General features: G+C 39.8%; 1 protein-coding gene across 9 annotated transcripts in view; it reads left to right on the plus strand.

Moving 5' to 3' along the window:
* The first annotated feature begins 911 nt into the window (after positions 1-911).
* The window catches only part of aff4 (AF4/FMR2 family, member 4), a 28,899-nt gene continuing 4,940 nt past the window's right edge, over positions 912-24,870 (plus strand). Inside the window, exons 1-20 of one of the 9 annotated variants that reach the window (XM_034139889.1) lie at positions 912-1,215; positions 11,970-12,099; positions 15,579-16,376; positions 16,742-16,780; positions 16,929-17,015; positions 17,374-17,401; positions 17,516-17,579; positions 17,784-17,876; positions 18,475-18,619; positions 18,846-19,599; positions 19,763-19,914; positions 20,361-20,446; positions 20,757-20,991; positions 21,328-21,425; positions 21,819-21,882; positions 22,963-23,099; positions 23,627-23,698; positions 23,814-23,907; positions 24,065-24,108; positions 24,462-24,682. In XM_034139889.1, coding sequence (XP_033995780.1) covers positions 11,974-12,099; positions 15,579-16,376; positions 16,742-16,780; positions 16,929-17,015; positions 17,374-17,401; positions 17,516-17,579; positions 17,784-17,876; positions 18,475-18,619; positions 18,846-19,599; positions 19,763-19,914; positions 20,361-20,446; positions 20,757-20,991; positions 21,328-21,425; positions 21,819-21,882; positions 22,963-23,099; positions 23,627-23,698; positions 23,814-23,907; positions 24,065-24,108; positions 24,462-24,682 — 3,337 coding nt within the window. In that variant the 5' untranslated portion in view covers positions 912-1,215; positions 11,970-11,973. Of the gene's footprint in view, positions 1,216-7,804; positions 8,171-11,969; positions 12,100-15,578; positions 16,377-16,741; positions 16,781-16,928; positions 17,016-17,373; positions 17,402-17,515; positions 17,580-17,783; positions 17,877-18,474; positions 18,620-18,845; positions 19,600-19,762; positions 19,915-20,360; positions 20,447-20,756; positions 20,992-21,327; positions 21,426-21,818; positions 21,883-22,962; positions 23,100-23,626; positions 23,699-23,813; positions 23,908-24,064; positions 24,109-24,461; positions 24,683-24,870 lie in introns of those variants that run through there. The other 8 variants (XM_034139887.1, XM_034139888.1, XM_034139886.1 and 5 more) reach the window with 8 other exon arrangements.

Below are 24,870 nucleotides of genomic sequence, written 5' to 3' on the forward strand. Positions count from 1 at the left end.
AAAGTTTATATCCCTTAATGTGCTTGATCAAAAAAAAATCTGGGGAAAAGTTAATTGATGGCTATTTTGTAGAAATGAACTCGTAAGTATCCAACATAGACTAAATTGATCATTAAACTCATCAAGTCATAAATATCAGCGAAGAGAGCACACAAAACACTGAATGTAATTGCAGAAACTTAGCGTCACAAAGTAATCATTAATGGATGGGAGAAAAGTATGTGTAAAACTTATTTTTTTATAGAAATTAATATTGAAATGTACTTACCAAATCAACACAGTAACTTTAAATTAAAAAAATAAGTAAATAGATATGGTAATAAATACATTATATCAATATAATAAACATAAAATAAGTCTTAAATCGTTCCTTAAAAGTCGAATTACAAGTTAAAAAGTATTATTTTCTTTAAAGATTTCATATATTTGACAATCAAACCAACGATATTGGGGTTACATTTTGTATGTAACATAACCACCTATTATCCATAGGTTTACCATGAATGCGATGTTTATGAATAATATCCTCAATGTGTAATTACACTTTTAAAATCATGTTTGACTTTAGGAATAGTTTTACACAGTATTATCTTTCAATCAAGTCGAAAATGATTTCCGTCCTGACCGTCAAGTTAGTGCAACCTTTGCGTCACACAAATGTTGCATTCAATCATATGGGATTTAGCAAGATCATTAATCGTAGCGCTGTCACAGTAAATATTACAATTGTATACTACCTTTAAATCAACTTCCTCATCGGTGCGTTTTCAACTCAGTAAACTGATAATATGTGTGCTGTCAAAATAATAATTCCTCTAAATTAAAAAAATGTTACACTCCGATAATGTTTACAAAGGTGGTTGCCTTGAGATATTTCTGACAGCAAGTGAAGGCAGCACCGCTTGCTGCCATCCATGCATCCAGTCCTGTCTGTGGTACCTGCTGGCTACTTAACTTAGCTAGCAGCCTTACCTATCAGTTACTTCTGTTCAGTAAGAATAAAATGAACGACAGACAAAATGAATTTATTTAGTTTTCCACTCGATGCGCAGTTGCGTTTTAAGGAAAAGATGGATAGCTTCCATTCGGTTTTTCTATTTTAGCTGTTATAGCATTTTGCTGAGTCCATTTTGCGTGTAACTGGAAGTGGAAAAGACAAAGAGAAAAGAGCTTTCCAATAGCTAGAATGGTTTGGGCCTAAAAGGAAGACAAGAGGTAAGGATGGCGAATATCAAAAAATACGTCATTTGGTGATTAACTGTACTCGGTGGTAATCTGACATTTTTAAAGAATGTTAATTTAAAATTCTGCAGAAAATTTCAATGGTTTCATAGCTAGCTAGTCGCTAGCCTAGCCCTAATACGCTAACATTATGCTAAGGCAAAGATGCAGGTATTCCTCTAGGTAGCGTGTTAGCTTCTTGCTAAACGGTCAAACGTTGTAGCTACACAAACATTGATTGTGGGAATGATACAAATTCCTAATGTTACTTTTTATTCGTGTGGTGGCTTCCTGTCCTCGAAATGTAGGGCTAACACCGCAGTGGTAGTGATCATGTTTTTGTTCATGTTATATTGGCTAACAGGTCATTACGTCTCATGTTAATGTTTTTCTGTGTTTAGCCAAGTTTGACATGCCTTACATGCATACGTGTTATAACAATTAGTACTTTGTTTTATCGAGACGGAGGTTATTATGTGATGTTCTTCGAGTGAACAGAACAAACAGCTGCTCCTCGCAGTTTGTTTATCATGCACATAACTGTTATCCACTTCTCAAATCTAACTATAGGTTCATTCTAAACGATGGACAATTAAGAAACGAGCAATACATATTTTACTTGGGTGCATTTTCTCTGCCGATAACAGCACAATTTAACAAATTCTAGGCCCACAACATTCATCTTTTTTCATAGTGACGAGCCAAAACTTTTGGATTGTTGTCCTGTAGCCTCCGCACATCGTATAATGAATGTATTATAGCAGATTGCTCTCGGTCCCACTCCTAACTGTCTTCAGTCAGAATCCTAATGACTAAAAAGTATATATGTAAAATAGGAAGGCAACATAATAGCTTATGTGTCGAGCTTTGGTCTCGCAAAGGGACAGCTGATATGCTTTTCCAGGAAGCCATTTTACGTGCCACAGTTGGGGGAAGGGCCAGAAAATGCATCATAAGTCCACAGTTAAGTAACAATTAGGAGTACCACTGTCAATGTGTGTGTATCAAGAAGGTTCAGTTGACACACATGGAGAAAATGACATCGCTATCAGCTTGTTCATCTTGGTTCACACATCATGGTGGGGGGGGGGGGGGACTCAGGTCATGAACTCATTTATGGCAGGTAGCTGTGAGCTTGCAGCCCAACATCTGTAGTCAGCTGGTTCATGGAGGTTCAAGTTTTCTGTGTTGTGGGTGCAGTTGTTTATAAAGTTTACAGTATGTTAAAGGGTTCGTTTTACAGTGTCTTAAATGTAGTAATTCCTTTAAATAAAGCAAAAGGAAAACATTTCCCTTTTTACTACTTACAATAATTACAAGAGGAAGGCACTACAATCTAAAATACATTTATAAGTAAAAATCGGGTTTAGGGTAAGCACAGGATCATGAGATCTTAAGCCAACATAGGACACATTAGTCAACAGAGCTACATGATTTGTTGACGATTAGTGTTAACTATTTTGATGATTGATTAAACTTTTCTAAGTTTAATTTTCATTCAGGAAATGCTGTTGGAGCTTTCTAAATATGTAGATTATCTACGATGTTTCTGGACTGACAAAATAAGTCATTTAAAGACAAACCTTGGACTTTAAGGTATTCAGATGACATATTTCATTATTTTCTGACATTTTATAGATCAGAAAAATAATCTGTAATGAAAATAATCTTTAGGTGAGGCCCTATTTGTCGGCCTATATTTGGGTGACTCCCAATGTCAGTACTTTTTAATTTATGGGAATATTAAGAAACTACTTTTGTTTAAGCAACCAAGTAAACAACCTAATTGAAATGCTTTTCATGACAAACGTCTTTGTGAAGGTGACAAGTGTGTTGTAGCAGATAATGTTATTTGTCTTCTGTCAACTGGTGGTCTGTGACGCATCTCACTGTGAAATCCTCTTCACTTCCTGTTTAGGTTTTGTTCTGTGGCTTCAGTATAACCGTTTCCTCTGTTGTTACGTGACGGGCACATGCGCATGTTCTGTTGAGATGTTATGGCGACTTGTTTGTCCGTTCCAGACAGAGGAGTGGGTGCATGTTTTCTTTGGCTTTGACACAACTATTGTACGTTGCAGTTGTGGTACAGTGTGGTTTTCCAGGCTGGAGTTTTGGAAAGTGTCATGAGCAATACCTAGGTCCAGACTTTTCAACAACAACAGGGTTGTTAGGCTGCCCTTTTCAAAACGTAGTAGTTGTCTGAAAATAACACATGCTTTGCAATACTAACTAATCCTGTCTTCATCCCCTTGATCTCCCTAAGATTATAAAAATGAATGTAGTAGTCATAGCAATCATGGTTTCTTTATTGTGCCAATGCTACTGTCATGAAACCCAATTTTCCCCGGGATAAATAAACTATTCTGATTTAAGCAGTTATATTCTTTTAACCCTGCCCAAAGTAAGAGCTAATCGAGTCTTCAGCTATGTGTTTTTTAATCAGATCGTATTACCTTTACAAAGAGAGGCTTTTAGAAAGTAAGTTGTTTGAAGGCTCTTCCAGGGTCTGCCAGATTAATTAGCCCAAATCTAATCAGACATCAGCAGCTCTTTTTTTATCCCTCAGTGCTGGTGCTCACACAGCAGAAAAATATGCTACTCACTGTGTCCTGACCTCATGCATCTGTTCTTTAGCTTGTGTTCTTTAGGGTGTGAGTTAAGCTCTCATGAGGCTATGTAGTCCGGTGGAGGTGAAGCTCATTAAGGCCATTTCATTTCACAGATCTGGCACACGGCCGGGCTGTGAGATACTGCCCTATAATATTGCTCTTCTTGAAATGAGAACATCAGTTGGACCAGTTTAATGTAATACTTCTGATAAAGGACAATTCTCAGCAGGATAGTGCTTTGCAGGCAATAACAAGTGGATCAGTAACATAAACAGTAAAAATCCCAGTCTGTCAGATGGATCCGGAGGAGTCAAATGAGAATTAGGAGTACTTATTTTTGTGTTACTTACCCAAACTTTTTTTAATAAGCGATTCAGAAAGCATATTGTTCCACCAAAAGCTTCTCATGCATGGCACACGCAGGAAACTGCAAGGCAATTGCCCCCCAATTTACGAATTATGTAATTTGATTTTTCATCAGGTGGCCACTGCATTCACATTTGGCCCCAGCGTGTATCAAAAGGCACGCTCTGCTGAGTGCAAAGGTTTATTTAGAGGTTCAGAGTAGTAAGCTATAGGTTATGTTTCTATTTGTAGGCAGGCAGATATCACAGTGTCACATTTTAGCACAGACTGCTCTCTGAGGAAAAATATTGTTTATGATGCATTCAATTTTAATATATATTCTCATGAAATAATCATTGACATCCCTAGCAGTTGAGCTATTGTTGTCAGGAATTCAGCATGTTTTCTTCCATATATTTGTTTGTAAATCTTGTTTAACTCAATTCTGCAAAATGTCAATTTTAACCTCAGGAATTTTCCCATTGGTAAAACCGTTCACAACTTTAGATGAGCTGTCCAAGATTATAAATCTGCACTTGCTGGAACTGTGTAGGACCATACACCCTAGCATGTTGATTCAATACTGAATGGATGCCAAAGGAGTGTTTTGTTTTTTTAAAACAAACTTTACATAGTTCAGAGACAGGTGAAGAGGGTGATGCAAAAAATGTAAAGGCCTTCTCTCTTAGACATAAATGACGCCTTTCACTAAACACATTTATATATTAACAGCCGAGTGACTTGTGTTTATCTTAAAAGATACTCTTTACATCTCAGTAAACAGGTTTGCTCGATGATGAGATCAAAACGCTTCTAAATTAATCTGTTATTAATTAGCTTTAAAATAAAGAACCATCACAGCACTTGGCTCTTACTGTAAGTGCTACCCCCCCCCCCCCCCCCCCCCCTCGATTCAGATAATGCACACCTGCTGAGTGGAGGCTTTCCAGGCCGTGACTCAGTTTAAATGCTTCAAACCTGACCCAGCCTCGATGAAAGGATAAAAGCAGTTGTTTAGAGAACATGCCAATCAAGACTTAGTCTTGTTTTGATATGCTAAAGTCACTAGGAAGCCTTATAGACATGGTAAAGGGTCTTTGCTGAAGAAAGCATTCCAAATACTCTGACGTAATCCTCATTTTGACATCTGCCTGTAACAAGGGGCAAAATAACTTTTTTATTATTTTACTTGGCTTGTTCATTACCCCAATTAGTGTATAATGTCTTTGCACTTACAATCTACTATATCTTAGCATTGGTGTTCCCCAAGGAAAGTATTTCTATGTTTTAGGATTGTTTTTATCTTAACATTTCTGAAAGAGACCTTATCCTAGCAGCTACGTATGGGACACTAAAGTTAATTTTGATGTGGATTGCGATATAATAATCTCTTACAATAAATTGACTGCAGTACATGTAGAGAAGTGGTAAAATAGAGCCTGATTTTCAAATGATCTCATATAAGAAAGAAGAGCTTCACACAATGTTTCTATGTGTTTTATTTCTGTTTATCGTTTCATTTATTTATGTAGAGTACCCTATGATTAAATAACACTAGTAATAGTTTTAAGCATTTTTTGATTATTGGATATATCCTAAATTGCATTTATTTTAGTCAGGATAATCTTGACATGGAATTTGTATTTATTCCAAGCCTACCAGCGGCATGTGGTTTTGACAGCACTCTTCCCCTAACAGCTGCTAATATGAGGCAGGTTTGCAGCATTTGAATGGGTTCTCTGTCTGGAATGCCTGCTGTCAGCAGGTTTGCTTCAAAAGCATCAGGGGAGGTGGCACTGACTGCCCATCTGTACCCGCTACTGACGATGTGTTGTTCACATGCAATGTCAAATACTCTTTGCACACAGGAGTTTAATGAATACTGGAAACTTCTGATGACACGTTTTGATGTCTGATGTATAAACATTATTGATAATATCAGTGATTTAATATGGTGCCAAATTGTTTTTGAATAACCAAGATTCACATTAAAGTGACTTGGTGTGCCCCAGTGAATGAGTACTCATTCCATAGTATCATACATTTGTAGGTGCTGAGTTGCATTTTATACCTAATGATTTGTTATTGATTAAATCAACCTTGGATAGCATCTTGCTTCTATTTATAAAAAATATATATATGGCATTTATAATTGATGAGCTGAAAATAACTGACTACAAGTAAACAGAAATATCATACAAATGTGTTTTTATATTATATATCATTACATTTACATTTTTCAAACTAATACAGGATTTCCGAAAACATCAACCCTGATCATAGACAACATGGAGAACATATCCTCCTTATTGTTTGGTAAAGTTTTCCTTGCTGCTTTGTCTACAGACCAGCTATACATTTCCAAATGTAAAATGGGGTTCCCAAATGTGGATGTCATATGTTTTGTGTGTAAGGTTGACACTATTTGACTAACGATGCCAAGAGAATGTTGATCACAAAGTTTCAGCTGTTTAGTCAACTCTTCCATATTTTTGTCCTGCTTTTAGTTTGTAGTTTCAATTTGTTGCAACTGAAAGCTATTCAGAGTAGATGTACCAAGTGGTAGAAGTGAAATCCCCGTTTTGTTGGAACCAGGCAATACAGAAAAGAAGCTGGCACTTTTAGTATTGTTTTTTTCTTTGACTTTGCATCATGCCTTAAGATTAAACAGCACCTCATACATTAAAAATGGAAACTTAAAAATAAACTGATGCTTTGTAAAAAAACAAATGCAAGCTATAATAAGTCGGAAAAAAAGGTAATGGCATGTTGTTGCAAATCTTAGTACCCGATATATACAATTATTGTGATATGTGATGCGAGAACATTTGTCACCATGATGAATAGCTGGTGAAAACATTTCTCGTTTGTAACAACCTGCATGCTAGAAACTGAGCGCTGTCTCTTTAACAGGCTGCATGGTGCTCTGCCCTGTGCTCTGAGCATAGTGGGGGAGGGGGGGGGGAGGGAGGTTGTTGATGGAAAGATGAGCCCTGATTGGCTGGGTCTTACTGAGGGCAGTGACATCACACGGAGGAGAGGCCCTGTGGTGTAAAATAACATCTCCTTTTATGGGACAAGCTGGATCGTTCCATTCTCAGAGAGAGGTGAAACTGTGTTCCCCTTACTGCTCACTTAATACTGTCTTACTCCCTGTAGATGTTAATGTCCTTACAGTCTGTGATGCTGATTTGCAAATTAATCCAGCTGTATGACTGTCTTCAAACCCAGCTCATTTAATTTGTTAATCCTCTTTAAATTAAACCTCTTATTTTATCCCCTTTTTGTTTTACTGCTCTTGATTTTCTTTTCTTTTTTAAAGTTTTTAAGGTGTAATAATCTTCCATAATACTTTATTCCCTTCTCTTTTCTTGCTCTTTCTCTATTTTAATTTAAACTTTAAGGTGTAATCAGTCAGATAGTTTTTTTTCATAGATGTGTATTACACTGTTTCAGGAGTATTAATACATCTTTGTTGCCTTGTTGTGCATTGTGCTTCCCTAACGTCCTCTTTTTAGATAAGACATTATGCCCTGATTTTACCATTAACATTTACACACTCACCCACACCCCATCTTGTTATTCAAACTCATTCAAATCTCAAAACCACACCACAACACAAACAAACAAAAGCAACTGCTCCCCTTACACTTCATCTAGCATTTGACCACCCCCGCTGTTTGTGGATGTGGTATCTACCGAGAACGAGCAGTCGCCTCCCCTCCCTAAGTCAGATTTGTCACCACTCCAAGGAAATGAACTGTGCCTTCGAGTTCGAGTAAAGAAACTGTAGTTACACTCTTCCAGCTGGACCTCCACAGCCAGATTTTGAAAGAAAAGAGGGCCAGGGTGTCTTCACTGGAGGAAGTTGCCGTTGAAATTTAGGCTGACAAAGTCATAACGAGAATACTTCTGAATCCCTGGGAGATCCTTTGAATCCTCCTCCCTCCTCCTTCCAATGTTTCAGTGGTCGGGGCCATGGCCTCTCAGTCAGGGTAAGAAATGCACAGCTAGTTGGCTGCTTGACTTATTTCTCTTGAAAGAATAAAGCTTTGTTTTCACTATGTTGTTCGAGTCCTACAGATTTAGTTTTGGCTGGTCGTACTTGAAAGCCTGTCTCACAGAATCCCTGTCCTGTATTCATGGTGCTCAGATGACCATCACTTCTTCGCCTTTCTTTTTTATTGTGTTGAAGACGTGACCTGGATGTTATGTTGTGAGTTAGAAAGAGACCAATGAGCAGATTGAGTTACACAGTGAACTGCAGACTTTGACCTTTTCAGTCTGGTTGAATGATTACAATAGATCTAGCTGGAAAACCACAATTTGATAAAAGTAAATGTCATTTTGACTTGTGCTCTGTGAAAATGTATTTGCTTAAGCAAAGCTTTTCTTATATTTAAACAAAAACATTGCCTTCCTTACTATGTTGGCAGCTGATCAACACCGTAGGGCTTGGGCCTTGGATGCACGATCAACCAAAAATTCAAATCGATGTTCACTTATGATCTGTTCCTCTTAATGTTTGCTCGGCAAATAATTACAATTTAAATTAAATTACATGTCTTGGGTGTTTACCAAACTTTATAATATTAGGATAGGCCTCTAGTGCTTTTTTCCCCAGAAGCCCACAGGTTTAATGGCAGCTACATTTGCTGGTATTGAGTCATATCTGTGAACATCCCACAATTTTGGTAAATTTCCCAAAAATGATATAAGTGATATGGTCAATAAGGCCATCTTTTACCAGGCAATTCCTAAATACTTGGCTTATGAATACCATGGGGGAAAACCTCTCCACCAAGCGGTAGTAGTTGCTCTGTCATGTTAAACATGAGACTATTGTAGTATTTACTTTTCTCTCTATCCATGTTGTAAACAGTACATTGGCATGTGGGAAACCCCCCCCCCATGCAGGCAGAAGCAGGTTCAATGTTTTTAAAGAATCAATACATTTGAATTGTGTTTCTTGAATAGTTTTTGATTCATTTACAGGTAATTTAAACATGCCATTATACAGAAAAGTTTGCTTCCTATAGGACTTTTCATATTTACTTTGCCTCAAAGTCTGTTACAATCATTATTTTTGGTTGGGGTTTTGAAACCTAAAGTGATTAAAACAAAACAAAAAGTTTTTAGAACATGTCTGGTAATATTTACAGAGGCATTGTTTTACTGTCATTTGATTTAGTTGTTGGTGTAAAGCCAATGTACCATGTTTTTCACATTCTTTGTCCCATTTGCATACTTGGCGTCATTATTTAAAAAGAAACTCGTTTTTTTTCTCCATTAAGAGGACTACAGTGATCTTTCCAAAATCAACATAGGAGAAAGAGGATATGTTTAGCTTTTCATTTCTCCTTGATAGATGTCGTGAAAATGTCACTTTTTCAGATTTTTGCAAAGGTACAAACATAGAAGAGACTGCTGGCTGCAATGGGTCTAAATACAAACATTTATTCTCCAGCAGACAACCTCCTGCGTGAAGATGTTAAGTGCTGTGCTACAGTATTGCAGGGTGTAACCCACTGTTCAACTCATAAAAACCAACAGATTGGCTCAATTAGTTTGGCAGAATGGACATGAGCAGTGTTTACAAAGGATTCTGTGCCTCAGGCTTTTGACCATTTAACTCTTTGCTAACAGTGGCCCATTCACACGTTCAGCCCCTCGCCAAAACCGACATTGGCGTGCTCATTTAAATATACGTGTGGTAACAGCATGCTAAATGCACCTTTGGTATACAACCATTTTGTTAGATGTATTTTTCTAAACCAGGAAGATGTAGATTATGTTATTTACAGGCCTTGACATTGGCCTTTTCTTTCACCACAGATTACATTAAAAGCATGATAGACCTTCAAATGATACTTGGTGCTTGTCAGCTGGGTGGTAGAAAAGGCCAAATAGCTAACATCAAGATGGATTTACTTTGATGTGGTGTGAGTAAATGGTAAACTGTAGTAGACCGTTTTTGTCTGAAAAAGAGGTCAGTTGTACTTTACGTTTGACAAAGTGTGTTATTCTGCCTGTGACTGTTGTTTAGTTTTAGAAAATGTTTAGTTTAAACTGAATTCTTAGCTGTGCTGTAAGTCAAAATAAATGCAGAGGTGATAGCAGTGGGAGTTGATGGAAGTTTGGATGATGGATAGGATTTCCTTTTTTTCTTTACACCTCTCCTGAAAGAATTGGTGTTAATGGAGTGTCTCAAAAGTTCACAGTGTCCTTGGATGCATGCTGAAATGTGGTTTAATGTCTCATAGCTTCAGTGCGTAAATCACGTAGCCTGTTGTGAGCGATGAGTCAGAGTTGGGTGTTGATGATGTAAAACAGGCAGAGGCTTTGCTAAGAGGTTGGTTGTGAAATTACTATTTAGACTTGCTGATAAGCTCACAGATAACCAGTGAGAAGTTGTTCAAAAAACTACTACGTGGAACAGTTTTTCTCAAGAGCTTGCAATACTTAGTCAATAGAATACTATTGCTTTATTTTCCTAATCCGATCTCATGTAGAAAATGTGTACATTTTTCCAGGACACTGAAAGTCTAAACATTTGGAATAGTTAATCTACCAGTTTTCGTTTAAGATTTCTGTGTAGTTAATTTTTTCCTTTTCTGAAATCAGTTTTGTCTCTGCATTTCATCTGTTCATTCATACTAAAGAGCTGAATAACCACCCTGTGTGTCATGATAGTAATCTACGAGGAGGCTGGCTAGTTGTGGTATCATCATACTGGCACACTCATACTGGCACACTCTCACTACAGCGTTAAAGTCATTGTTGTCATGGGAAGAGCCTGAAGTTTCGTACTTTAATGACTTGCGACACGCCTGGCCAATTCGCTTTTTCTTGTTTTACAAGCTGTGTAGATGCTTTCTGTAACAGAAGTCTTCTTTTTTTTTTCATCTAGATGCCCATGCTTTAATGCTCAAAGTGGCATCCAGCAGAACATTTTAAGTTGCATGCATAGATTCACTTATAAAGTATTTTTTTTCCTTTTTCATATGTTCATCACACACATTATGCCAAGAACAAATGGATAGTTGGTTTAGCTCACAGTTATGGAGTTTTATTCTATTCCACTCTCAAGTTATCAACCCCACACATTGTAATAAATAAACTTGTAAATTAAGGTTGCAACAACCATAACACATTTTCCTTGTTGATTATTTTCTCAATTAGTTGTTTGGTCCGTAAAATGTCTTATCAGTGTTTCCCAAAACCCAAGACGCTCTCCTCGGATGCCTTTTACCACTCAAATTGAACAAGCTGGAATCAGATCATTAATAATCTTGCAGCTCTATTCTCATTGGAGGACTATTTGTAAACTGACTGGTTTCAGGTGGATTACACATTTACCTGAACCATCTTTACAAGCAGATTATTTGCAGTTCAATTAGTTTACTGAGCATTGTGTAGACCAGCCTAAACCTATTAGAGACTACTTTCTCTATAGGTTATCTCTGTGATCCACTCTCTGTTCATGATGTGTGGGTTTCAATAATGATGGACCTACTGACTCATATTAGAGGGTAGATTATGGCAGCAGTGTGATTTGTGGTGAACATTTGGAAACTTCCTCTAGTTAATATTCATTTCTCAAGAAATCATAGCTGGAAATTGAACCGGAGTTGTTGCCTCATCATTTAAGAGTAATTCTTTGGGACGTTTTTCTTTCAGGATACTGCGCAGTTTGTAGCCATCCTTGTAAAGCCACGGGATAAGAAGTGTGTTTACAGTCTCTCCTCGGCGTGTTTTTATCTTGACTTTTTGTTGTTCTGTTTGCGTTATTAGCAACATGAACCGTGAGGACCGGAATGTGCTCCGAATGAAAGAAAGAGAAAGGAGAAATCAAGAAATCCAGCAGGGAGGAGGAGAGGCCTTTCCAGCAAATTCACCTCTCTTCCCCGAACCCTACAAAGTGGTAAGTTTATTTACCTGTCATTCAGTGTTGACATGTAGTTGATTAGTCAATTTATTTAGAAGTAATCACGACAGGAAGTGAGAACTGACCATAGTACAGTTTAGTCATCATACCTTCGTCAATTGTGCCTGCTTTGCTCAGAAGAATGTTTGGCTACAGGCTTCTGTGGCAAAGTTGGAAACACTCTTTGCTTTGCGTGTCTTTGTACACATGTGAGTGTGTGCACACATTATGTAACATATGTTTGACTTCATTCCTGCATTGCTACAGTCTGGAAAAAACTTTTTGTTATAATTCAACGACTTGAACTGATGTCAGTTCAAGTTGTTGTCAAGAATTGCTTATTTCTTTTCCTTTTTTTACAACGATCTTCAGGATCCTGCAGATTTGGTTTTGTTTATGGTTTGTCTGATGAAGGCTTAACAGGGTAAACTCACAAAATGCTTTCATATCCATGCGGGACATGTTGGAACAAGCTCTACTGATGATTACAGTCCTGATGATCTGGCACACATTCTGAGCTGTAATTGGCTGATCTGTGTGCAACGCAGTATGTTGTGGTGTTACTCATATGTATTCAAAAAACATACCGGATGATTCTCAAAAAATGTGTCGTAAATTAAATTAGATAATGTTATCTGCAGGGTATTTAAGCTATTGACTAACTCTGCACAAGATACTAAAGCTCTACATTGAAAACACCTGTCTTCAGTTAGGTGTTTGGTAATGCAGCTGAAGAAGGTAAACATGAAATCACTACACTCCCCTCCCCTTTCCCCCCCGTGTCTTCCTTCTGTGCTCACAGAAACACATAGATGTAGGCCAGCCAGCTCCCAACCGGCCACTATAATTGCAAAGAGGATTTGACTTCTCTAAACTGGTCTAATCTTTGCCACTAACCAGATTTTAGCTGAGCTAAGTGGCTCCTCTCCTAGCTATAGTGAGCCATCAAAGCGGCACAGAGGAATGTGTCCTGACAGGTTGGGAATAGAAAATGGGAGCAGAGGTGAGCGATGAGTGCTGGCCCGTGTGTTTTGGACCAAAACAAAGTGAAAGGTAAAAAGCTGACTTTAAAGAAGGAAAAAGTCCTTGACATTTGCACAGGGAAAAAGGCAGCTGCCGCAAATAAGCTTTATGGTGCATGTTTGTTCTTCGGTCTTCAGAATCTATAGCCCGGGTTTCGTATTTGTTTGTTTTGAACGCTTGGAAAAGGCTTCATTTGAACAGTTATGTTTCTGAAGGTGAGGGTTCTCCTTGAATCTGAATATACTTGCTTGTTTTTTTTATACGTTAATTGGGGTTTCATATACACTGTCACTGAAGTAACAAAACAATCTTTTAATCATTTAAATGAAACTATCCCATCTGCAGATTTGTCTCATTGCATCTCACACCAGACAGAGCAAATCAAAGCTAGCTAAGCTTTTATTAATCCTGAGCAAAACAAAAGTTAATATGAACAGCTGTTAAAATAAACAAAGTAGCATTATGCTTTGATTGCAGTGGGAACACACATTTTGTAAACTCTTTTTTTTTTTGCAATTGCATTCATAGTAACAATTGGGATGTAATGATAAAAGTTTGAGTGAAGGTTTAGATACCTTGAATGAGTTTCTTTAAGAAGCATTACTCACCCCGTGTAGTACAAAACAAGCTCTTCTACACTTTTCATCTCTTCTCGGAGTCTTATGTAAGCTTCAGTTTGACTTTTTTTTTTCTCCATCTCTGTCATGCTTCACTAAGTGGAAGTTTACTGTGTTCTGCAGGCCATGTGTGCATGCAGCTGCAGCTGTGGCCTCCCAGATGTAGACCAGCAAAGCTGTAACAGTTTTATGGTGCAGAGTTCACCACTTCTTACTCAGCTGCACAGAATAAAAAAAGGAAAAGATCTGTTAAGATAAACTTCGACATTGGTATTTTGTTACGATGGAGCATACCGACTGTATAAATAATATATATCGTGATTATCAAATGTGTGTGTTTGTTAATAGTGCCAAGATCTAGTAGGCCAAAACAAAGAGAAGAAATCACAGATCCATTCAATACATTAAAGCTGTCCTTTTACTGCATTTTGAGAACCACCAAGACTGGGCTACATTTTACAAGTAACAGATGAAAAAATGATTTCATGGGTTAGCATCTTGCAAAGACAGCAGATAACTTGGAGAGAGATGGCAATTAGTGTTTTGATCTTTTGTAATTGACTGTTTGAAGTGATGTTGGAAAGGTTAGTTCCTGGCTAGCAGGGAAGAACTGTCCGAGGACCGGGGACTGTTTGCAGGGCAGGAACCAAAGGCTCAACACGGTTCCTTTGATCAACATGGAAGTAAAGTTCCTAAACGGGGTCCTGAGAAAGTTTCGAAAAAAGGAAACAAGCTGTTTTTTTCAACAACAATTTCAATAAGTTATACACTGTAAAAATAGGAATGTGTTCCTGTAAACAGACTGTTTTTCTTCTGCCAACACACTACAGTGTTGCAGTCATTCTTCTGTAAACAGTGAGTTGGTTGAACAAACTGTGTAATGATTCAGGTGTTTTTAATTTACTCCCTTTGTTTTTATCCTTATCAGCCAACATGTATAGGTGCCATACTTTTGTCCTTGCATTATGTTATTTACAAAAAGCAGAGGGTTTTGCTGTTCAACTGGAGGTTTATTAATATCCTAATGCAGCACGTCATCACTGCTCTCACTACAAACAACCCCCCATAAGAAAATGGATGATGCTTCACTTCACCAGCTACACACGTGTGAGGCAGGCCGTGCTAGCAGGAGGTAGTGGTGTGCATGTTATGACCAAGCTAGTTAACATTTCCAGCTACAGATAACGGCTTGTGTTTCCTCACCCTCTGCGTGAATCTGTCAAACAAAACAGGAGGTCTGAGGCTTCATTTGAAACTGGATATTGTGCAGGGTGTCACGGCTGATTGCTAGCAGGTCGGCTGGAACCTGTGGCCTCAAAGTGATTGATTAACCTCTGGGTAGTCTCTTATCTGTGTTAACTGATAGGTGTGGACTCTTGTGAGCCTGTGTTGAACAAGCTAGCCGCGTGATTGGCCGATCCCTACGTTCAATCGATTATTTTCAAGGAAATTATTTTCAAGGAAAAACTGACGACACACGCTTTAGGATATAATTGGTTTCTTCCTTTTGTCAGATGTAACTCTACTTTTCAACGGTGTTCTTTTTTATTTAGTGATTTAAAGTTTTCCTTTTGTTGCAATGATACATTTTCTCAATTTTCAATGTTTTTGATGGAAAGCAATTAACCCAAGTGTTGAACTTGTGCCCATAATGACTGTTTTCTCTGCCCCCTCTTCTCTCCTGTCTGCCTTTCCTCTGTTCATTTGTTCTCAATGGTTTTCCTCTTTTCTTTTTTTTTCTCTACGTCTGTCTTGTTTTTTTTCTTCTTTCATCATCATCATCACACTGTCCTCTTTCCCACATCTCCCTCCCCCTTTCTCTGCTTCTCTCTTCAGTCCAGCAAGGAAGATAAACTGTCAAGCCGTATTCAGAGCATGCTGGGCAATTACGACGAGATGAAAGAGCCGATTGGTGACACACTTCCTAAGCTTGGCGGTAAACCTTCTAACAGCTCGTCTTCCTCTGAGGAGAAATCGGGCCCACCTTTGTTTGGGGGGGACCAGCGCGCCGTCGGTAGCGGTGGCAGCAGCAGCAAGTGGACTCCTGTTGGCCCCGCAGCAGGTGGATCTTCATCCCAGTCTGGGAAACGCTCCGGACTTCAGGGCGGGCACGGCAGCCAAAGGGGCAGCGGCAGTAGCGGCAGCAGCAGCAGTAGCCAAAGACACGGAGGGGAGGTGCGGGAAAAGAAGTCGAGTAAACACAGCGGAGGGTCGGAGCACTCAAAGTCACACACATCAAGTCCGGCCAAGGGCTCTCTGAGTTCCTCCGGCAGCAACAGCCACTTGCGGGGCTCCTTGTCCGCCGAACAGCATCACAGTAAAGAGCGCTACCGCTCCAAGTCCCCGCGAGACCGAGAGGCCAACTGGGACTCTCCCTCACGGGTTCACACCTCCTTCCCCACTGGACAGCACTCGAGTCAGGCCTTTCCCCCGTCTCTCATGTCCAAGCCTGGCTCCATGCTGCAGAAGCCCACAGCGTATGTGCGGCCTATGGACGGCCAGGAAACGGCAGAAACCAAAAGCTCACAAGCAGAAAGCTACAGTGGACAGTCGCACAGCAGCACCATGGGAGAGATGAAGTCTAACAGCAAGGCCTCACTTTCCAAACTCAAGATCCCTTCACAGCCTGTGGAGGTAAGGCTCATCTACAGGCTTTTCATTAAGGGGTGTTCTGTTTGTTTATGTGGCACTTAGGATACATTGAATCAAAGTTCCTATGATAGTAAATGAACCTCAAGAAAAGCTTTGATTGTAAAAGGAAGTAGCTTTTAGTGCAGCCGCAAAATCTATTGTAGCAGAAGTTTCATGTAGAGTATATAGACTGTATAATGGAATATATTACCTCTCAGCATGCTGTACTTGGTACATTTGAACTTCTAGTCCCATAACATGCCTATTGAATGACTCATGCCACTTAAAATGGAAGCTGCCTTTCACCCACTGCAATGATCATCCTGTTGTTCATAAACACGTGTTAATTAGGATGTTTCTATCTTCAGGGATCTGGTGATGCCAACTGTGTCGATGAGATTCTGAAGGTATGTAAATAATGTTATTTTGGTTAAAAACTCCTATCATGCCAGCAGTCCATGAGTATTCAGAGAAAAGCCTTATGCTGGAGTCAATGAAAGAGCATTACTCACACCTTACAACTCATTTTCAAAATGTTTTCTTCCTTTCTTTCAGGAAATGACTCAGTCGTGGCCCCCTCCGCTGACAGCCATACACACCCCCTGCAAAACAGAGCCCTCCAAGTTTCCATTCCCCACCAAGGTCAGCATAGCACCAGTCCCTGTGTTTACTGTTTGATTGGAATGACTGTGTGTCATGATGAATAAGGTTTAAGCTTTAGTTTGTTACCAGTGTATAGGGCAAACAGACCTTGTTAAAAAAAACAATGCAGAGAAACAGCATGCGCTTGTTGTGTTATACAAACTAAAATTAACTTCTACATATGTAATGTCATAATTGAAATGGTTAAAACACTTTTAGGTGTTTATTTTATGCTTGCCTGTCAATATAAATAAGCAGAAACTAGAAGAAAGATAACCCTGTTTCATTTAGTATTCACTTCTACAAATGCATTTTATAGCTTCATGAAAATAACTTCTATTTTCTTTTTTTCCCTTAGGAATCTCACTCTTTTCCAAGTGGACACAGTGAGTACAACACACATTTCTTATTCAAATACAGTATATTTAAGAAAAAAACATATTTATGCACATGTATTTCATATGTTTGCAAATACTCATGAGGTTTGTTTGTGTTTTAAGAGCGAGGAAGTTCTTCAAAGAGCTCCAGCAGCCACCAGTCCAAAGCCTGCGAGGAACAGCCCACGTAAGTGCTTCATCTCTTACCCACTTTGCTCTTCCTCATCATAGTTTTGCCACCATTCATTCAGACAACAGAGTAAGAGACTAAAACAAGTTGTTAAAGTAAGAAATATTTAGTAACCACACATGCATAGATGGCCTCCAACTGCAGCAATTCCACTTCTGTAATACAATAGAGATTTCAGTGAGTTTTATGCCTGTATCTCAGTTTGCTGGAAGACGACCTGAAGCTCAGCAGCAGTGAGGACAGTGATGTAGAACAGGAGTCTGCCAAGAACGCCTCAAGGAACACATCAGCAAGGTAAAGCACAGAGTACATTTACTTGAATTTGAATACCGAGTTTTTGTTGTGATTGTGGCGGGGACATAGGAGGAGTTTTGAGGCCATGGTGGTTTAGTGTCAGCTTACAATATATTCAAAGGTGTTTGTGATGGTATGTTCTTTAGCTTATAAGATATGAGGCAAAAGTTGGTTAGCTTTTTTTATTGTTGTTCATTTTGTTCCCTTGTGAGACTATTGCTCTTTTTGTTGGTTTGGCAGGGATTCACTTTACAGGGCATCTCCACAGGGGTTTGTTTAATTAGGTTAACAGTACACTCATTCCTAGTCAGGCTAATTCTCAATTGGTTTCTTTGGAAAAACAAAGCTACATTATGTGCAAATGATGTAACTCTTGTAGTTATATATTTGTAAAGAATAATCCTCAGCTGTAGATCTGTGTTGATGTCCAGAGATAATCAGCATATTAAACACTTACCTAATGTTAACTAGCAAAGAGGTGACTCTCACACAGAGAAACACACACATTTCTTTTGTTATGCATCCTTTAGCTTGCATTACATGACTTAGAGTTTACTGCACACCTTTAACACACTTTGACTCTTTTCTGTGATAACAGCAATAACAGTGAAGGTGCGGAGCAGTCGAGGGATGACTCGAGCAGCCACAGCGGCTCAGAGAGCAGCTCGGGGTCCGACAGCGAGAGCGAGAGCAGCACGACGGACAGCGAGGCCACCGAGCACCAGAGACCCGCCTCCCCTGAGGTAAAGACCTGACAGTAGCTCTGTACAAAATGATAGTGCTGCTTAGCGATGCTACTCTGTATGTGTATTCCATGCGTAGGATTTGTGGTTGTAATTGTGACAAGGCATTCGTTGTTCTTTCTTCTGGCCACAATACTATCTTTTCCTACAGGTTTCTTTTGTTCAGGTTTCATACATGACCATTTTCATTTACTCAAACAACGTCTTCCATCTGTTTTCTCTTCAGCCTGAGCAACCTATGGCCAACAAGTGGCAGCTGGACAACTGGTTCAAGAAGGCCAAGCAGTTCTCCCCAGCCTCTCCAGTGGACAACAATGTTCCAACCAAGTGCAAGAAGGAGGGCAGAGATAATGGCTCAGGACGAGGCTATAGCAGCCAGGGAGGGAGCTCAAAAGACTCAACAGCACCCACCCCAAGCAGGGACCTACGGGCGGCACAAAAGGGTGCAGAGGGTGGCCGTGGGCGGCAAAAATCCCCCGCCCAGAGTGAGGGTGGCGCAAGTGCACGGAGGAGTGTGGGTAAAAAGCAGCCCAAAAAGTCTGAGAAGCTCCCAGTGGTGGAGGAGCCTAAGGGTGGTCTGAGGGTGGAGAGTGAGCCGGCCCCCGAGATCCCTCCTAATCGACGCATAGCTGCTACTAAAGGTGTTCGCAAACCAACCATCAAAAAAGAACCCAAATCTTCCCCCAGGCCAACAGCTGCTGCCGTCACCACAACCGCTGATAAACGAAAAGCCAAGGCACCAACGAAGACTTCCCAGAAATCTCGTGAGTTTGTCGACACGGACTCTTCGTCGTCAGACTCCGAGGGGAACGACAGCATCCCGTCGTCATCACAGACCCCTAAGTACACAGAGAGCATCAGGACCCCTGTGTGTGTGTTTTCTCCAATGGAGGAAAAAGAGCTGCTGTCTCCACTCAGTGACCCTGAGGAGCGTTACCCTGCAAGGCAACCCCAGCAGCAGGTTTTACTAGTGAAGATAGGTTAGTCAAAGCTGCTCATATACTCTTATGATAGTATCATTTAAAATGGTCTCTGCATTCTATTTTTTGTACTTGTCTAGCTAGAAGTGCACACCCCTGAAGCCTTTCTTTTCTTTGGATCACATTGAAGCTTACCCTTCCCTTTCCTTCCCATTTCCTATAGATCTCAGCTTGCTATCGAGGATCCCAGGGCGGCCCTACAAGGATCCTGTAGAGATAAAAGTGGAGAGGGACGACTCTCTAGACAGGGACAGCAAAGACTTCAGCAAACAGAGCTCTGAGAAGAGCTCGAGCAAGGGCAAGAGGAAACACAAGGTATGAGACTAATGGATCAAATTCCTCTCTGTATTCTCTGCTGTTTTCATACTAAAAGATATGTCTCGCTTCAAAGAAACCCCCTTTTCAGAGGGTTATATCTTCAGTATGATTATGCATATTATTACTTTTAAAACAGAAGTTGTGTTTTTTCCATTTTACTGTCCTTCCAACAGAATGATGTATTCCTTCAAATAACCTCTAAACAGATTATCATTAAAGAAAGAAAATGCCGTCATCCAATAAACAATTGATTGAATTTGGGTGGAGATCCAGATCTGCTTTTGTGATACGTTAGGGTGTAACAGCCAGCTGGAAAGCCTTAGGATGTGGTTTGTACATTGTAATAATTGTAGTGATTTAGACTCTTTGAATCACATCTCTACAGAAACATGTAGACACACTACTAAATGAGTCTCAATTTTCTGCATCTTTGTATCTTTTAGAACGATGAAGAAGGCATCAAGCCAGAGAGCAAGAGATGCAAGCTGGAGGACAAGTCCCTGTCTCATCATAAAAACAGCAGTAAAGAGTGAGCATTGTTCTTTTTTCTCCTGATGTGCATTAACAGTAGAACCCTCTGCACAGCCGGGACACTTGATACAGTAGTACTTGAATTCTTTACAGGCTTCCCATCTTTTTTCTTACACTTCACAAAATAAACCCTAAAACATTAATGAGCATTAAAAAACAAAATGTTAAATGGGGAAGTGTTTATCTTAAGTGGTAATATTACATTTTTTGAGTGTTAATATTTTGTTGAGTTTAGAACTGGAGCAAAGCTTGTTTGTTTAAGTAATTAAAAAAATGCTGTGCTACAATAACAATTAATATCCCTCCAGGTCTAAGAGGTCTTTGGAGAAGAAAGAAGAGCCAGTCCCCTCCCCTTCCATTTCGGGTCTTCAGCGAACGCCCAAGGCAGAGCACCCGAGTCGAAAGAGGACAGTCAGCCAGTCCTCTACCTCTTTGTCCAGCGGGACAGGAAGTGGAAAGGAGGGAAGCCTCAGCACCAAGGGCAACTCCTCCTCCAAACACAGAAAAGGAGAGGACAAGGGACGCAGCACACGTGAGGGCAAGGTGAGTGTAACACTATCACCGGGCATTAGCTGTATGTGTTAATAACTGGCAAGCATTGCGGATACCGGCAAGTGCAATCTTTCATCATGTTTGCCAACTGTGCAACATTTCCCCTGGGGAGTTGTTGCTGTGGGAAGAAGGGCTTGTTCCAGTGGGAAGAAGGGCTTGTTCCAGAACATCTTCTATATATAGTTCATTCCCATTATCCTTAAGGGCGCACATCACATTTCTAGCTCCAGAGACCCTCAATCTCACCCTGTTCTCCATTATATCGTCCACTTCAAGTCCCCTTTTTATACCTGAAACTTTATTCCCTCCCGCTTGCTGTCTCTGCAGGAGAAATCCTCAAAGAGCTGCGATAACCAGCTGGCTGTGCCTCCGCTCACCACCGAAGGCTCCAAGGCTCAGAGATCCAAGCTGGTGTTTGAGGACAGGTAAGAAGAGCTCTTTCCACTGTGGATAACCCCTCAGCAGGGTACGCAGAAAGACCTGCTGTGGGGATCTAGAGTTGCCTTTGATGCATAAAGCTGTAGGAGGTTGGGTTGAGGTCATGGATAGATGTGCCTGCATGCAGAAGGGACGGCGTGCATTTCCATTTTAAAAGGCTCTCTGTTGGATCTGTCTTTTTCATGCAGAGGAAAAGAAAGAACTAGTATTGTCTTATTTTTGGGGGTTTGATGTAATAAATGAATGAGGATCTTGTAGTTTTTAGGTGTAGTTCTGTGCCAAGAGGAAATGAATGTAGAAACCTAACCATCAAACAAGTTTTTCAAAAAATCCAGCCAAGTAATGAACATTTGTTTGACCTGTTTTTAATTTTGTTTCAGGGTCCATTCAGCAGATCACTACCTACAAGAAGCCAAGAAACTTAAACACAATGCAGATGCACTGGTAAGAGCAACAGCCCTAGGACTATTTACCTACAGTATGTAATCGAGAGGACCCGGTGTTGCTGCATGCAAAGCAGTGAGAGGAGCGTGTTGTTTCACAAGTTCTAGACCTACAACATCCTGGTGAAGTTTTGCATAGAGATTAATGCATCACGTAGAAACACATTTTATATTCAAGTGACTATGTAGTATGTATTGTATTGGGTGGGGTATATACCTCAGACATAAAGTTTCCGGAGCCATTTTAGTCTCTGTGCTCTCACATTTTGAACACAATATCCCATAACAAGCAAAAATGTATATAATACTTTTGTTGATGGGTCACTGAAAGATGACCCCCCCCCACTTTCAAAACACTGACCAAAACACATCTCTTCAGACTGGCTTTTAATTTGTGAATTATGTTGTGTTGCTGTTTTAATATATTTTTTTTATTATTTTATAATGTGTTGCTGTTTTAATAATTTTTTATTCTATTTTATCTCGTTTTATCACCACTGTAAAGCGTCTTTGAGCACCTGAAAAAGCGCTTGGAAATTAAATGTATTATTATGAGCAGGTGACTATTTTTAACTCCTCGTCTGGTGTCAGTTACTTACCTGAGGATTATCACATACCTCACTCTGCTGCATGTTGTTTCCACTCAGAATCCTTGACAATTTCCTTTGCAAACACACACACATTATATGCTAACAATTAAATAGTTCCTAACATTTCTCATTGTTCTCTCACAAAATATAACTCTTCATTATATCCATTATGGACACTTATTCAATTTCTCTATAATGTACCTAGATCTCAGTTCATTAACCCACACTACGGTGCATAATTGAGTTTAGCATTTTATTTTTTAAACACAAACAAATTGTATGTATTCCACACAAAATCATACTCGACCATATCAGCTATGTGACATGCTCAAACCATGTCAAACGAGAAGTCATGTGAGCAACATTTAGACCTGTTCTGCAGCTGTGACAGTTTCAGAAAGGTCTGCATTATATTAGACTAGTTCATGCTCACAGGATGCCCCTTCAACAGAGATTTTAATGTTTTTTTTGTCCCTGTCCCCTCTTTGCAGTTGGATCGTTTTGAGAAGGCAGTGTACTATCTGGACGCCGTGGTGTCTTTCGTTGAATGTGGAAATGCTCTGGAGAAGAGCGCCCAGGAAGCAAAGTCTCCCTTCCCCATGTATGCTGAAACGGTGGAGCTTATCAAGTAAGAACGTAAACATCGTCACGCAAAAGGAAAACTCCACCAATTGTACACATCAGAGTTGTTTTTCAGGTCTTTGGTAGTATTAGCAGCATGCGTGAATTGCTTTAGGTCATGTCACGACACCTGAGTCAGCGACAGTTGGGACTGAAGACTACAAGTTTAAGTTTGAGAATAGAGAAGTGCTTTTGCCAGACAACTGTATCTAACTTCTCATCTCTATACATATACTGCAACTACCATAACACCCCCAAATATTCAAATGAACTGTATTTAGTGAGATTAAGTTTAATTGTGGGTATTGTAGGCGCAGGTGTTTGAAAAGTAAGAAGACCGTTAGTAATAATACATTTAAAAAAGATGCTTTGCACTGTGTCACATTAGCAGTTTAAAAAGTTTCTAAATCAATATGAATATTATCACAGAAATTATTTGTATTAAATGTTACATTGACTGAAATAAGTGTTTCTTTAATAACTTGTAAGCTGATTCTACCATAAACCTAACAGTTGTTCTCGCTGTTTGTTCAGATACACTATGAAGTTAAAAAGCTACCTGGCCCCAGATGCTACTTCAGCAGACAAAAGGCTAGCTGTGCTTTGGTAAGTGTGCAAAAGCAATAATGAATATTATTGTCAGCGGTTTTGTCCATTTCTTAGCCTTGCTATTTTATTAAAGGAGAGTTTTAGATCAATATGAACCCATTTCTCTTCACAGCCTACGATGCCAGTCTCTTCTCTACCTGCGGTTATTCAAGCTGAGGAAGGACAGCGCACTAAAATACTCCAAAACACTCACAGAACACTTAAAGGTACTTTTTTTTTTTGGCCAAGCTATAATCCAGTGTTGCTCGGGAAACCTTCCAAACCACAGGAGCACAATTTAAATTCCATGAATGTATGTTTTTTTTCTGTCCATGTGTGTCCTGCTGTGTACATAATGTTCCCCACTCTCATTTTGTTTGGCAGAATTCTCTGAGTAACACCCAGGCTCCCTCTCCTGGAATGGGAAAGTAAGTTGTGTGCTAATTTAGCCTATTGGATTTTAGATGTGATTGTAAAGGAAACATCTGTGTTGATTGCTAGGAAAAAAAGTACTTCAAATTTACATTTTCCAACATTTCAAAGGTTTTTCACATAAAGTTCAGGAAACTATTGGAAATACTGTTTTAAAATAATATTATTGACAGAGTTTAACATCTTGTTGGCAAGAAGCTCTAGAGTCCTACTGAGCAGGAATGACATGACAATGGATGATTTACAGCTCAGTTTATCTTACTGTCATGCGGTCAGGTATCTTTTAAACATACTTTGCCTTGTACCAAACTTGTTTCTGAACCTTGTCTGCTTGTTTCTGTTTGTCTAGCAGCAAGACAGCAGGCATGCCCTCTCCGGTGTCTCCCAAACTGTCGCCAGGCACGGCCGGCAGCTACTCGTCGGTCAGCAGCAGCAGCAGCGCCAGCTCCTCAGTGACCATACCTCAGCGGATCCACCAGATGGCTGCCAGCTACGTCCAGGTCACATCCAACTTCCTGTACGCCACAGAGGTCTGGGACCAGGCGGAGCAACTGTCCAAGGAGCAGAAAGGTAAACCGCCTGAGAACAGAGGCATGATTACGTTAATGACATTTACTCAAGCAATGATGTATAATGACGAGGAGTTTGAGGACAATAAGCTCAGTTGTCAAGACAAGCTTCTTCCAGCTGCGGCTTCTGGGGAAGGTAAAGGCCTATCTTCCCAGTAAGGAATTTGAACAGCTAATCCACCTATTTAT

Source organism: Trematomus bernacchii, unplaced genomic scaffold (assembly GCF_902827165.1).
Source record: "Trematomus bernacchii unplaced genomic scaffold, fTreBer1.1, whole genome shotgun sequence".
NCBI classification, from domain to species: Eukaryota; Metazoa; Chordata; class Actinopteri; order Perciformes; family Nototheniidae; genus Trematomus; species Trematomus bernacchii.